We start from the raw sequence: 14,310 nt of genomic DNA, 5'->3' as shown, positions 1-14,310 counted from the left end.
AAGAGATGAGCTGAATCATTAGCATGCTACAGGAGTTGAGGACAGAGAGACATCAAAGTCCAGAGGTGTGAGAGGTTGCTCAACCATATCACAGAAGAGGGGAGCAGTGGCCTGGGCGCACTGCTATCCAAGCACCTCAGCATGGAGGCACAATCCCAAGGTACACCAAGTTAGAGTTTCCCTCTTTCAATGGTTCTGTGGATACCGTAATTTGGTTGCATAGATGTGGAAAAAAAAAGTTTAACCAAGGGACTACTGAATGGGATAAGGTGCAACTAGCCTCTTTCCATATGACAGATGAAGTCATGTTATGGGTGACTCAAGTAGAGAAAGAGAGACCGGGAATGACTTGGGGCGAATTTAAAAATCTATGCACAGTTAGATTTGGGCCTCCCGCCAACAGCAACCCCTTGGGAGAGTTAGTCCTATTGAGACAAACGGGTATAGTGGAACACTATCAAAAACTCTTCCAGGAAAAGTTGGCTCGTGCTGGAGAGAGGGTATTGGTTGACCAGCAGGTCTCCTTATTCACAGCAGGTCTCAATGAGTATTTACAGCTAGAGGTAGAACTCCTTATGCCCACGGATCTAGCTCATGCCATGAATATGGCCCGAGCAATGGAACAACGACAACAGTTGCAGCAACGTAAGTCGGGTTGGTCGAGTGAGAGGAACACTTCCTCCATGTGGCAAGGGCGCCGCTATAATTCATCTCAGGGAGCATCTACAGCAGCACCATCCAGACACACTCCGACTACGACTCGGGTAGCCGATCCCCGCCCTGGTAATTCCCTACCGAGCTTTATAAAAAAATTGACGAGTGCGAAGATAGCAGAAAGGCAGTCCAAAAATCTTTGTTATAACTGCGATGAGTAGTATCGGGTCGAACACCAATGTAAACGATTATTTTGGCTCGAGATGGAGGATTCAGAGGATCCAGAGGAACCAGAGGATATTATCGAGGAGGAACCACCAGAGATATCCTTGCATGCTATTACTGGGCAGAAATTGCCTACTACAATGCAAGTCCGAGCTCATGTCATCGACCGAGAACTGGTGGGACTAGTCGACTCAGGGAGTACACACAATTTTCTGAGTTTGACAGCCACACAGCATCTCCAGCTCCAAATACACACTCATCCGATAGCCACCATCTCAGTGGCCAATGGCGAGAAGGTCCCTAGCTATGGGATTAGTAAGGCGATAACTTTTTCCATTGGAATTACTTCATTTAATGCAGAATTTTTTGTTATTCCCCTAGCGGGATTTGATATGGTTTTAGGCATTAAATGGTTACAAACATTGGGGCCCATTCTGTGGGACTTTTCGGCTTTAACCATGAGCTTTGATTTGGCCGGAAGTCGGGTGCTCTTACAGGGCTGTCAGGTGGGCAGGACCCATGCATACACACTTTGCAGACACAGGATCAGCCTGCCAGTACTAGTGATGGTCTGGTTGAGGAATTCTATGACCTCTTCTAGGAGCCTTCGGGTTTGCCTCCCATGAGGCATTGTGACCACAGGATCTGTCTGAAACTAGGTTCTGAGGTAGTGGTCGTGCGACCATACCGTTACCCACACCTTCAGAAGGACGAGATAGAGCGTCAGTGCCATGAGATGTTGAAACAGGGTCTTATTCGTCCTAGTTGTTCCCCGTTCTCTTCACCCGTCTTATTTGTGAAGAAACATGATGGGACATGGAGGTTCTGCGTGGATTATCGGGAGTTGAATGTGTAGATAGTAAAAGACCAAGTTCCCGATTCCGGTAGTGGATGAGCTTCTGGATGAGTTACATGGGTCGTAGTTATTCACTAAACTCGACCTCCGTTCGGGATACCATCAGGTCCGAATGCACCCCTCTGATATCGAGAAGACGGCGTTCCGCACGCACCATGGCCACTTTGAGTTCGTCGTCATGTCGTTCGGGTTATCCAATGCACCCTCCACTTTTCAAGCTTTGATGAACGAAGTATTTAGCCCCTATCTTCAAAATTTTGTTCTTGTATTTTTTGATGATATTTTGATATATAGCAAGTCGGTTGAGGAGCACTTGGCACACTTGAGGATTGTTTTCGACTTGTTAAGAGCACATCAGCTCTATTTGAAAAACTCCAAGTGTTCTGTTGCGGCTTCACATGTGGGATATCTGGGACACATTATCTCACATGAGGGAGTTACGGTGGATCCTGAGAAGATCCGAGCTATTCACGAGTGGCCGCAACCACAGTCATGTTCTGCATTACGGGGTTTTCTGGGTCTTGCGGGCTACTACCGCAAATTTATTCAGAACTATGGGCCAGTGGCAGCACCATTGACGAGTTTACTCAAGAAAAATTCCTTTATTTGGAATGAGGGGGCCACCACGTGATTTGTGGCACTCAAAGCTGCCCCCGCATCCACGCCAGTATTACAACTTCCCAACTTCGACGAATTGTTCGTGGTAGAGTGCGACGCTTCGGGCATGGGCATGGGGGCCTTTTTACAGCAGCTGGGCCATCCTATTGCTTATTTTAGCAGACAGTTGGCAGTCCGCCATCACAAACTAGCAGCCTATGAGCGGGAATTGATTGGGTTGGCCAAATCGGTCCAACATTGGAGGCCTTATCTCTGGGGCCGGGCTTTTCTCATACGCACGGATCACTACAGCCTTAAATTCTTACTAGAACAGCGTTTGACGACGTCGCCACAGCAGCACTAGATCAGTAAGTTGTTGGGGTTTGACTTCTAGGTGGAGTATCGTGCAGGGAGATTAAATAAGGTGGCAGATGCCTTGTCACAGTGTTTTGAAGATCAGCAATCGGTCTATTCTATCAGCCAGTCGAGATTTCTCATTATGGACTTGGTGCGAGTAGCACATGCTACTAACCCTGCACTACAGGAACAGCATCAGCAGATCTCAGAAGGGACAATGAATGTGAAGTGGTCCATCAAGGATTTACTTATTTATTACAAGCATCGGATTTTCCTTCCACCTGAGTCCAAGTTGATTCCAGCTATTCTCTCGGCCTACCACGACAATACACACAAGGGGATCCAGAAGACCTTGCATAGAATTCGAGCTGATTTTTACTGGCAAGCCATGAAACCCTCTATTGTGACTTATGTGGGCGTCTGTCAGGTATGTCAACGCAACAAAGCTGAGCACTTGAGTCTAGCCGGTCTTCTCCAGCCTCTGGCCTTTCCTACCCAGGTTAGGGCCGATATTTCAATGGATTTTGTGGAAGGCCTACCCTGTCAGCTGGCAAATCTGTACTTTTTGTAGCGGTTGATCGATTCTCCAAGTACGGGCATTTTATACCGATGGCTCATCCGTATACAGCAACACGGGTTGCTCAGACTTTCCTGGAGCAGATAGTCCGCTTACATGGCATTCCAGAATCCATTGTGAGTGATAGAGATGCAGTTTTCACGAGCACCTTTTGGCGGGAATTGTTTCGCTTGAGTGGGACGAAATTGAAGTTCTCCTCTGCCTATCATCCACAGACAGACGGACAGACTGAGGTGGTGAACCGCACCATCGAGATGTATCTACGATGCTTGGTGGGGGATCATCCGCGGCAATGGGTTCAATGGCTTTCGTGGGCCGAATACTGTTACAACACTTCGTTCCACTCTGCATTGCAATCCACTCCTTTTCGGGTTATATATGGCCGGGATCCACCTCGCCTCCTCTCGTACAACCCAGGGTCCACCCACGTGGACACGATTGATCAGGCACTCATAGACAGGGATCTACTGCTACAGAATATCACAGAATGGCTAAGACGTGCCCAAGCTCGAATGAAGGATGTATACAACAAAGGCCACCGTGAGGTCTCTTTTGAGGTTCGAAAGTATGTGTGGCTACAGCTCCAGCCCTACCGTCAACAGTCTCTAGCGGGACCTCCACATCATAAGCTCTCACCAAGATTTTTTGGGCCGTTTCCCATTCTTCGACGCGTGGGACCAGTCGCCTATCAACTCAAATTACCTGACACAGCCAGAATTCATGATGTGTTTCATGTCTCTCTTTTGAAGCCGCATTCTGGAGCACAGCCTACATCCACTCCATTCCTACCACCGGTTGATCATGGCGAGGTTATTCTTAACCCAACTGCGGTGTTACGTGCATGGCTGACCAATGATCATTGGGAGATTCTCGTTCAGTGGACAGACACTGACCCCGACGCTGCAACATGGGAACATGTGGACATCTTCAAACAAGTCTACCCAACTTTTGAGCTTGAGGACAAGCTCTTTCTCCATGGGGAGGCAGATGTTGTGGACTCAATAGCACACCGAGTCACACAACGAAGAAGACAACAACAACTCACTCAATAGGATTTAATTCTTATATTTCTTTGAGTAGGATTTATTTCTTATATTGTTTTAAGTAGGATTTATTTCTTATATTTTTTTAAGTAGGAGTTATTTCTAATTACTTTATATGTAAGGGCATTATGGGGAATTATTGTAACCCTAACCCTAAAACTCCCTATTTAAGGGATAGGTATGAATGAAATAGGTAAGCTTTGAGATTTTAGAATAACCTAGTCTAAATAGGTTGAGATCACCTCTTGATCTCGAGTTTAGGGTTTACTCCAAAAATCCAACCTATCCTTCACCCTCCATTGCCATCCATCTTCATCCAAATTCATCCACCATCATCCCTACTAAGAAAAGGAGCTTCCTGCCCCTTTTCCAAGCCCAAAGAGGAGGTCTATCCTCCCTCTCGGCAGCATCAGCAAGAGAGGCCCAATTCCTCCCTTACCAAGCAGCAAAGTGAGGATTTTTATCCTCAAATCTTGAGCAAAATCCTGGTGCAACGTGGGAGCTGATCATAGCATCAAAGAAGAGGTATTAATCTATCCCAAAATCGTGTTTCAAGTTATTTAAGAAAGAAGGATTGCATTTTTAGCTAGAGCAGCAACAAAGAGGGCCAAACCCTCTTTGCCGTGACCAAGAAAAGAGAGCACCTTGCTCTAGCAAGGTCAGCATTGCTGTGGGGTCTTCTATCTAGCACAACAACTCGGTAGGACCCTCAAAAGAGGATCTTTCCTCCTGGCCAAGCACTGGTTAAGGAGAAATACTCATACACAGACCCTTGACGTGAAGTGAGTAAATTATAAGTGCTGGATTCACAAATCCCACGCCGTGTTACTCGATCCATGACCCGGGACCGTAACATGCCGATCCATTTGTGATTGACGGCCACACCTTCACGGCAGATTTTCTGGTGATTTGCTGGTTTTGATCTAGTGCTCGACATTAAATGGCTGCAGCAGTTGGGCCCGATCTTGTGGAACTTTCAGTCCCTTACTATGACCTTCACCCTGGGTCCACAGCAGCTCACACTCCAGGGCACTCATGCCCCATTCCAGCGCACTCTGCAAAATCTCCATGTGCTGGATTCTGATGGCCAGCAGCTCACCCAGCTAATTGAGGACTTCGCTGATTTATTTCAGCAACCTGTTGTTCTTCCGCCGATACGGTCGTGTGATCATCGTATCCCGTTGAAGTTGGGCATTGAACCAGTGGTCGTGCGCCCCTACCGCTATCCTCACTTGCAGAAAGACGAGATTGAGTGGCAGTGTTAGCTCATGTTAACTCAAGGACTCATTCAGCCCAGTCGTTCGCCCTTCTCGTCACCCATGCTGTTGGTAAAGAAACCTAACAAGTCTTGGAGGTTCTGTGTGGACTACAGGGAGTTCAATGCTCACACGATCAAGGATAAATTTCCCATCCCCGTAGTGGATGAACTGCTGGACGAACTTCATGGCGCCGCAATTTTTACGAAGTTGGACTTGAAATCTGGCTACCATCAAATCCGGGTCCACCCGAATGATGTGGAGAAAACGGATTTCCAGTCACACCACGGTCACTTTGAGTTCTTAGTGATGCCCTTTGGTCTTTCCAATGCACCGTCCACTTTCCAGGCGTTGATGAATGAGGTTTTTCGTCCCTTCCTCCGCAAGTTTGTTCTTGTATTTTTTTTATGATATCTTGATCTATAGTCAGCATTGGGGCGACCACCTTTAGCACTTGTGTCAGGTGTTCCATCTCCTATGCTCACACCATTTGTTCCTCAACAAATCCAAATATGTGATGGGCACATCCGAGGTCGCCTACTTGGGGCATGTGATCTCAGTCTCCGGGGTGAAAGTGGACAATACCAAAATCCAATCAATGCTGGAATGGCCTACTCCGCAGTCAGTTACAGCCTTGCGAGGGTTTCTCAACTTGTCGGGGTATTAAAGAAAATTTATTCGTGATTGTGGCCAGATCACTGCTCCCCTGACCAGCTTACTCAAGATGAATGCCTTCACCTGGACAGAGGTGGCTGGTTCATCTTTCCACAAGCTCAAACAGTCCTTAACTTCTCCCCCAGTTCTCCAACTTCCAAATTTTGTAGAACCGTTCATTATTGTATGTGATGCTTCCAGTGGGGTCATTGGCGTCGTCCTACAGCAGCACGGCCATCCCATCGCGTACTTCAGCCACCACTTGGCCCCGCACCACCACAAGTTAGCCGCCTATGAATGGGAACTCATCAGCTTGGCCAAGGCCATTCAACATTGGAGGCCCTGCCTGTGGGGTCAGAACTTTGTGATCCGTATAGACCATTGTAGCTTAAAGTACTGGCTGAAGCAACGCCTCACGATGTCCCCCCAGCAACATTGGCTCATTAAACTCATGGGGTTTCATTTCAAGGTGGAGTACACTCCCGATCACCTCAACAGAGGCGCAGATGCGTTGTCCCACTGTGACTTGTTGGAACCTCAGCTGCATGCTATCAGCCTGCCACGGGCTCTCTTGCTCGACTCCATCCGAGGTAAGACACAACAACATCCAGAGTTTATCGAGTTGTTACAAAAAATTGAGCAGGGCACTGTGGACAGCAAGTGGACAGTTAAGGACCACCTCATCTTCTACAAGAACAGTCTTTTTCTACAGCACACGTCCCCCCTCATCACCAGCATTGTCTCTTCCCTCCATTATAGTACTCACAAAGGCCAGTAGAAAACTTACTTTCATCTCAGCCGGGACTTCTATCGGCGGGGCATGAAACGAATGGTTACTGAGTATGTTGCTACCTGCCAAGTTTGACAACAAAACAAATCTGAGTCACTACACCCGGCTGGCCTACTATAACCTCTCCACCTGCCGTCCCAGGTCTGGGCTGATCTCTCCATGGATTTTATCGAAGTCCTTCCCACGTCTTCCGGCAAAGCGGTTATTCTGGTTGTGGTGGACCGCTTCTCTAAATACAGTCACTTCCTGCCCTTGGCCCATCTGTATACAGCAGCCCAGGTCGCCCAGCTTTTCCTGGATCACATTGTCCGCCTCCATGGCTTGCCAAGTCCATCATCAGCTATCGCGATGCTATCTTCACGAGTACCTTCTGGAAAACTATCTTCACCTTACAGGGTACCAAATTGGCCTTCTCCTCCGCCTACCACCCTTAGTCCGATGGGCAGACAGAAGACGTGAACCGCACTCTTGAGATCTATCTGCGGTGCTTCGTTGGGGATCAGCCCAAATGTTGGGTACACTGGTTAGCATGGGCAGAGTATTGTTATAACACTTCGTACCATACAGCACTGGGTACTACCCCCTTTTGAGTGGTATATGGTTGTGACCCTCCTCCCCTCATCTCTTATCAACCTGGGTTGTCTCCCCTCCCATTGATCGACCAGGCCTTGGGTGAATGGGATACTATGCTGGCCCAGGTCAAGGCAAACTTGCAAAAAGCTCATACCACTATGAAGCTCTACTATGACAAGTGTCACAGGGACCTTTCTTTTGCTCTGGGAAATTACATTTGGTTGCACCTCCAGCTTTACCGACAGTTGTCACTTACATCAGTTCATCGGCACAAACTTGCTCCCAAGTATTATGGGCCTTTCCAGGTCCTGACTAGCATTGGTAGTGTTGCGTATCACCTCCAGCTCCCACCAGACGCCAATCTCCATGACATCTTCCATGATTCTCTCTTGCGGCCCTTTTGCGGTGACTCTCCCCTGCTACATACGTCCTTGCCTCCACACCATGAAGGGTGTACTCTTCCTTGCCCGGCAAAGGTCTTGCAGGCTTGCCATGCCCAAGACTCATGGGAGCTGCTCATCCAGTGGTCTAACGCTGAACTGCTTCCAGCCTCATGGGAACCCCTCGAACAGTTCCAGACCCTTTACCCCACCTTTGAGCTTACGGACAAGCTCTTTCTCCAGGAGGGGGTGATGTTATCGACTTCATAGCATCGAGAGTAGTTGATATACATAGAGGGTGATTTGTGTAATTTTTGGATTTCATATTGAGTGGCATGTGGATTTAATTTTTCTGAAACTTATGTCTTTTGACGTTGGCTGTGTAAGGCACACCCTAATTTTATAAGGGGCGTGAGTGTAATGAAAAAGCAAGCAATTTCAGTAGACTAAGTGGGATCAGGTTCTCTTCTTATACGAGGCCTAAGGTGGAGCTCCTTTGAAGCTCAAATCTCTTCACGCATTTACTCATCTCCCCCACTGAACTCATCAGCATCACACCCACCTTTGTTCTCTCTTCTCACTGAACTCAGTAGCAGCTATTGGACGTTCAAAGAGAACTACAGCCCTTCCTTCATTGTCTTCAACACAAGAATCAAGAGGGGAACGTCGAGTGACACGATCCATGGCTAGAGAACCCAACACTCACAAGAGTGACATACTCAAAATAACCATTGTACCCTTAGGGGGGTATCAAATTTTATGAACTAGTCGGCATCGATTTGTCGGTTTCTTATCACAACGGACCTTGTTGGTCATCTAATCAACCATGGACCACATATTGATGAAGATGATATATTCTATACCAAATGGTTAAAGGAGGATACATTGGTTATTAGTTAGCTTATCAATAGTATGGAGGAACATGTCTCCAATAATGTCATTCATCTAGAGATGGCTAAAAAAATATAGGAGACATGCACAAAGTTGTATTCAAGCTCCGACAACTTACAAAGGCCATATGATATTTTACAACGGATGCTTACCACCAAACAAGGAGACAATATACATGAATATTTGGCCCACTTTCGAGGCTTTCTTAAAAAATAGAAACTTGCTCAGCCAACCTCTACAGGTATCTTTGTCCAACATAAATAGAAAGAGGCCTTGATTACTGCCATATGCTTTGCTAACATTAAACAGCATCTTGAAGCTTCTAAGACTCACCTTCTTAGTTCTTCTGCAATTCCCACTTTTGATGATGTTCGTGCTACACTTCTCCGTATTCCAGACGCTTCTCCCTTTACTACTGAAATACCATCCGCTATGTACTCTGGACATAGGTGAACACTATCTGACCAAGGCCGAGGCCGAAGCAGATTTTATAGGGGAGAAAGAGGAAGAGGTGGAAGGACTAGTTTTGACCGAACAGATGGGAAGGAATGCAGCCATTGTAAGGGATATGGCCACACTAGAGACACATGCTTTGACCAGAAATAATGCTCTATATGTGGTAGATTGGGCCACTCTCATGAAAGATGTTATAAAGATAATGAGAATAAGGCTAACCAAGACTTAGTGAGTGATACTGTTGTGGACTCGATAGCAGGACGGGTCACCCAGAGGTGACGAGGTGAGTTGACTCAGACATAAGATGTAGGGGAATTAGGGGCCAGAAAAGGGACTTGGGCATAATTGTAATTTAAATTAATTTCAGTCACGCATAGGGAAGCCGTAGGGCAACATTGTAATAATTGGAATTTTTGGACTTAACTTAAGGTCCGTGGAACGAATGAAAAGGCAAGAGAATTGATCGGGATCTGAGTTCTCCCTTTCGAACTAGGGTCGGCGTTCCCCTGGAACCCCCGGTGACGGCTCCCGGCGACGAGCCCTAATCTCTCTCCGACATCCTCTGGCTGCATTTTTCTTCCATAATCCATTTCGACTTCCCGTAAACCCTTCCCGACCTTCATCTCCATCAAATCGACACCATAGGTCGTCCTGGGAGGTCTCGGTGGCCAGATTCGACTCAAAAATGGCAAGGTGATCCCTCCCTCCGTCGTGTAACTCGAGCTAGGGCCCGGGAACACAACAGCTTGGTATCAGAGCAGGCCGAAATGGGAGAACCGTCGAATAGCGAAGATTGGGTATCTACCGTCAGAGGCATGATTCAAGCGAGCCAGGACGAAACCAAGGGACGTCTGGAAATTTGATGGACAGCCAAGTGTCTCAGGTAAATGCTCAAATCCAACAGATTTCTGAAAAACTCGATGAGTTATTGGAGGTAAGAAACCCTACTCCTCGTGAAGAAAGGGGGAGCCCTGCGGCAAGGCTGGGAGACCACTGTATGGGTCGAAGTGATCACACAGAAAATGGTGTGAGCTCCGGGTCTGGGGGTGGGACCATCCCTTGGTACACTAAGTTGGATTTTCCTATGTTCAAAGGATCCGAGGACCCCTTAATTTGGTTATACAGATGCGAGAAATTTTTCTCTCATCAAAGAACGGCGGAAACTGAGAAGGTTCGAATAGCCACATTCCACATGCTCGATGAAGCCCAGCTATGGGGCCATCAACTAGAAATGGAAAATCCGAACATCGACTGGGAGGAATTTAAGGAATCATGCACGATCCGATTTGGACCACCTGCTCAGAGTAATCCATTAGGGGACCTAGTCCTGCTGCGTCAGACGGGCACAGTAGAGCAGTATCAGAAGGCATTTCAGGAAAAATTGGCCAGAGCCAGTAAGATAGTCTGGGTGGACCAACAGGTGGGGTTATTCATTGCTGGTTTATCAGAATCACTGAGGTTGGAGGTTGAGCTCCTCTCTCCCTCTGATTTAGCCCGAGCAATGAACTTAGCCCGCACTCTAGAGGCACAACAGAAAATCCAGAATCGTAAACCTTGGCCAAACAACAGGTTGGGCCCTAGCAGCACATGGCGATCCAGCACCACTACGGGCTCTTCTCCAGTGCCTAAGGCTGCTCAGCTTACACCGAGATTTATTAAAAAATTGTCCAGAGCAAAAATGGAAGACCACAGATCACGGGGGTGTTGTTATAACTGTGATGAGAAGTATACATTTGGGCATCAATGCCAGAAACTATTCTGGTTGGAAGGGGACGATAATGAGGAGGAAGAGCCCATTCCCACAGAGCAGGTAGAGGAAGACCCGGAACCTGAAATTTCACTGCACGCAATAACAGGCCAATCTACTAAAACTATGCAGTTGTGCGTCATCATCAATGATCAGCCTCTCCTCAGTTTGGTTGATTCCGGGAGCACCCATAACTTCATTAGCAGTAGTGCAGCCCAGCAATTACAATTGCACGTGCAACCTCGCCCTGTGGCCTCCGTATCAGTGGCCAATGGGGAGAAACTTCCGAGATATGGAATCAGCAAGGCCGTCTTATTCTCTGTGAAAGGTACTCAGTTTGAAGCAGAATTTCTAATTATTCCATTAGTTGGCTTTGATATGGTTCTTGGCATTAAGTAGTTGCAAACCTTGGGACCAATCTGGTGGGACTTCGCCGCATTAACCATGACGTTTGAGTGGGCAGACAAACAATTACAGTTATAGGGGACCAAGGCAGATTTTCACCCGCAATTGCATCTACTCCAGAAACAGCCCCCCTGGACAGCGTCATTGGAAGATTTACTGGAGCACTATTCTGATGTTTTCCAGGAACCTACGGGACTTCCTCCACTGCGAAGATGTGACCACAGGATTTGTTTGAAGGTAGACTCTAAGGTGGTAGTAGTGAGGCCCTATCGCTACCCTCATTCACAGAAAGATGAAATTGAGCGACAATGTAAGTTTATGCTAGAACAGGGAATCATCAGGAGGAGTACGTCTCCTTTTTCATCCCCAGTCCTCCTTGTCAAGAAACATGATCAGACTTGGAGATTTTGCGTGGATTACAGAGAACTCAATTCCAAAACAGTCAAGGACAAATTCCCTATTCCGGTGGTTGATGAATTGTTAGATGAATTATTTGGGGCCCAATTTTTCACAAAGTTAAATTTGCACTCGGGGTATCATCAAGTCCGTATGTTTCGTCCAGATATTCAGAAAACAGCCTTCCGTACTCATCACGGGCACTTTGAGTTTCTTGTCATGCCATTCGGCCTATCTAACGCCCCATCCACATTCCAGGCATTGATGAACGAGGTATTTACGGATTATCTCTGAAAATTTGTTCTTGTATTTTTTATGACATTCTCATATTCAGCAAGTCCTGGCCAGAACATTTGCAACACCTCCAAAAGGTTTTTCAACTTATTCACGCTCACCGCCTTTATTTGAAGAGAACAAAGTGTACCTTTGGGCGCCAACAGGTTACTTATTTGGGACACCTTATTACAGCAGTCGGGGTTACAGTGGACCCAGACAAAATTGTAGCTGTTACCCAGTGGCCAGTACCGAGCACCATTTCAGCTTTGCGGGGTTTTCGGGGCTTAGCGGGCTATTACCGCAAATTCATTCAAGACTAGGCAGCCCTCACTGCACCGTTGACCAATCTGCTGCATAGAAACTCCTTCCAGTGGAATGATGAGACCACCACCGCCTTTCAGAATCTGAAAACAACACTGGCGACTGCCCCAGTATTACGGCTACCCGATTTTGGGAAAATGTTTATAGTGGAATGTGATGCCTCAGGTGGTGGCATAGGAACGGTTCTGCTACAAGCCAACCACCCTATCGCCTATTTCAGCAGACAGCTTCTGCTACACCAACATAAACTGGCCGCCTATGAAAGAGAATTGATTGGTCTAGCCAAGGCGGTGCGCCACTGGCGCCCTTATTATGGGGGAGATATTTTACCATCCGCACTAACCATTATAGTTTGAAATATCTGTTGGATCAGCGTATTTCTACATCCCAGCAGCAGTTATGGATCAGTAAGTTACTGGGGTTCGACTTCACTGTGGAACATCGAGCGGGCCGGTTGAATACAGTTGTTGATGCTCTCTCCCGTAGAGCTGATTCTTCAGCTCAATTGCATGCCATTAGTCAGCCCATCCTATGTTGCTGGAAACTATCAAGACCGAGCATAGTTCAGTTTCTGAGTTGCAAGCATTAAGCCAGAAAATCACGACAGGCCACATGCCCTCTGCATGGCGCGTTCGTTACGGTGTTATTACTTACCGGCACCACATTTACTTGAGCCCAGACTCTCCTCTCATCATTGTCGTGCTCTCAGCTTATCATAACAGTTATCATGAGGGTATCCAGAAGACTCTCTTCCGCCTCAGGAAGGATTTCTATTGGGATAGTATGAAGCCATCTGTTACTACATATGTCACTACGTGCACAGTCTGCCAGCGCAACAAGGCCGAGCATTTGAGCCCCGCCGGGGTCCTCCAACCCCTCTAGCTTGCTACTCAGGTTTGGTCCGATATCTCCATGGATTTTATTGAAGGTCTTCCGAAGTCATATGGCAAGTCTGTTCTTCTGGTGGTAGTGGACAGGTTCTCTAAGTATGGGCACTTCCTTCCATTGGAACACCCCTACACCACAGCTTTCGTAGCAAAAACATTTTTTACTCACATCGTGCGGCTCCATGGCATTCCCGAGTCCATTGTCAGTGACAGGGACGTCATTTTCACTAGCCAATTTTGGCGTGATTTATTCCACCTATGTGGCACCAAGTTGAATTTTTCCTCAGCCTATCACCCTCAGTCCGATGGCCAGACAGAGGTTCTCAACCGCACCATTGAAATGTACCTCTGATGCTTAGTAGGTGATCGTCCACATCAGTGGGTGGACTGCATTCCTTGGGCAGAATATGCTTACAATACCTCATTCCACACGGCTTTACAAGAGACTCCGTTCTGGATTGTATATGGCAGGGACCCCCCTCAGCTCCTTTCATTTGCTCCAGAGTCCACCAGAGTGGACGCAGTTGACGCTGCTCTGATAGAGAGGGATCAGTTGCTCGTGGTTATTCACCTTCGTTTGTGGCAGGCCCAGGTCAAAATGAAGGAGTATTATGATCAAGGCCACCGAGATGTTCAATACCCCGTTGGTGACTTGGTTTGGTTGCGACTTCAACATTACAAACAGTCATCCATGGCAGGCGGCAGGCACAAGTTATCATCCAAATATTTTGGGCCATTCGCCATCTCTCAGCGGGTGGGTGAGGTAGCCTACAAACTCAACCTTCCCCCAGAAGCGCGGATCCATGATGTTTTCCATGTGTCCTTTCTCAAGCCCGTCAAGGGCAGTGATCATCCACGCACTCCATCTCTACCACCCATGGAAGAAGGTCAATTATCCCTCATGCCACACCACATGTTAAATGCTCGTCAGAATGCCCACCGTAGGGAGGTGTTAGTTCAGTGGACCCA

The 14,310-nt window shown here is 47.3% G+C and overlaps 1 protein-coding gene across 1 annotated transcript; it reads left to right on the top strand.

Annotated features, from left to right (window-relative positions):
- The first annotated feature begins 7,695 nt into the window (after positions 1 to 7,695).
- LOC137946384 (uncharacterized) lies at positions 7,696 to 8,232 on the top strand. Its single transcript, XM_068792655.1, has one exon. The coding sequence runs from the start codon at positions 7,696 to 7,698 to the stop codon at positions 8,230 to 8,232; it is 537 nt and encodes a 178-aa protein (XP_068648756.1).
- Positions 8,233 to 14,310: the final 6,078 nt, after the last annotated feature.

The sequence above is a fragment of the Aristolochia californica genome, unplaced genomic scaffold (assembly GCF_029961685.1).
Source record: "Aristolochia californica isolate CCGP_79_NKW_82.1479 unplaced genomic scaffold, dmAriCali1.0.hap1 SCAF_1, whole genome shotgun sequence".
Classification (NCBI taxonomy): Eukaryota; Viridiplantae; Streptophyta; class Magnoliopsida; order Piperales; family Aristolochiaceae; genus Aristolochia; species Aristolochia californica.
The sequence above is the reverse complement of the archived record's forward strand: the minus strand, read 5'-3'. Positions and strand labels throughout refer to the sequence as shown.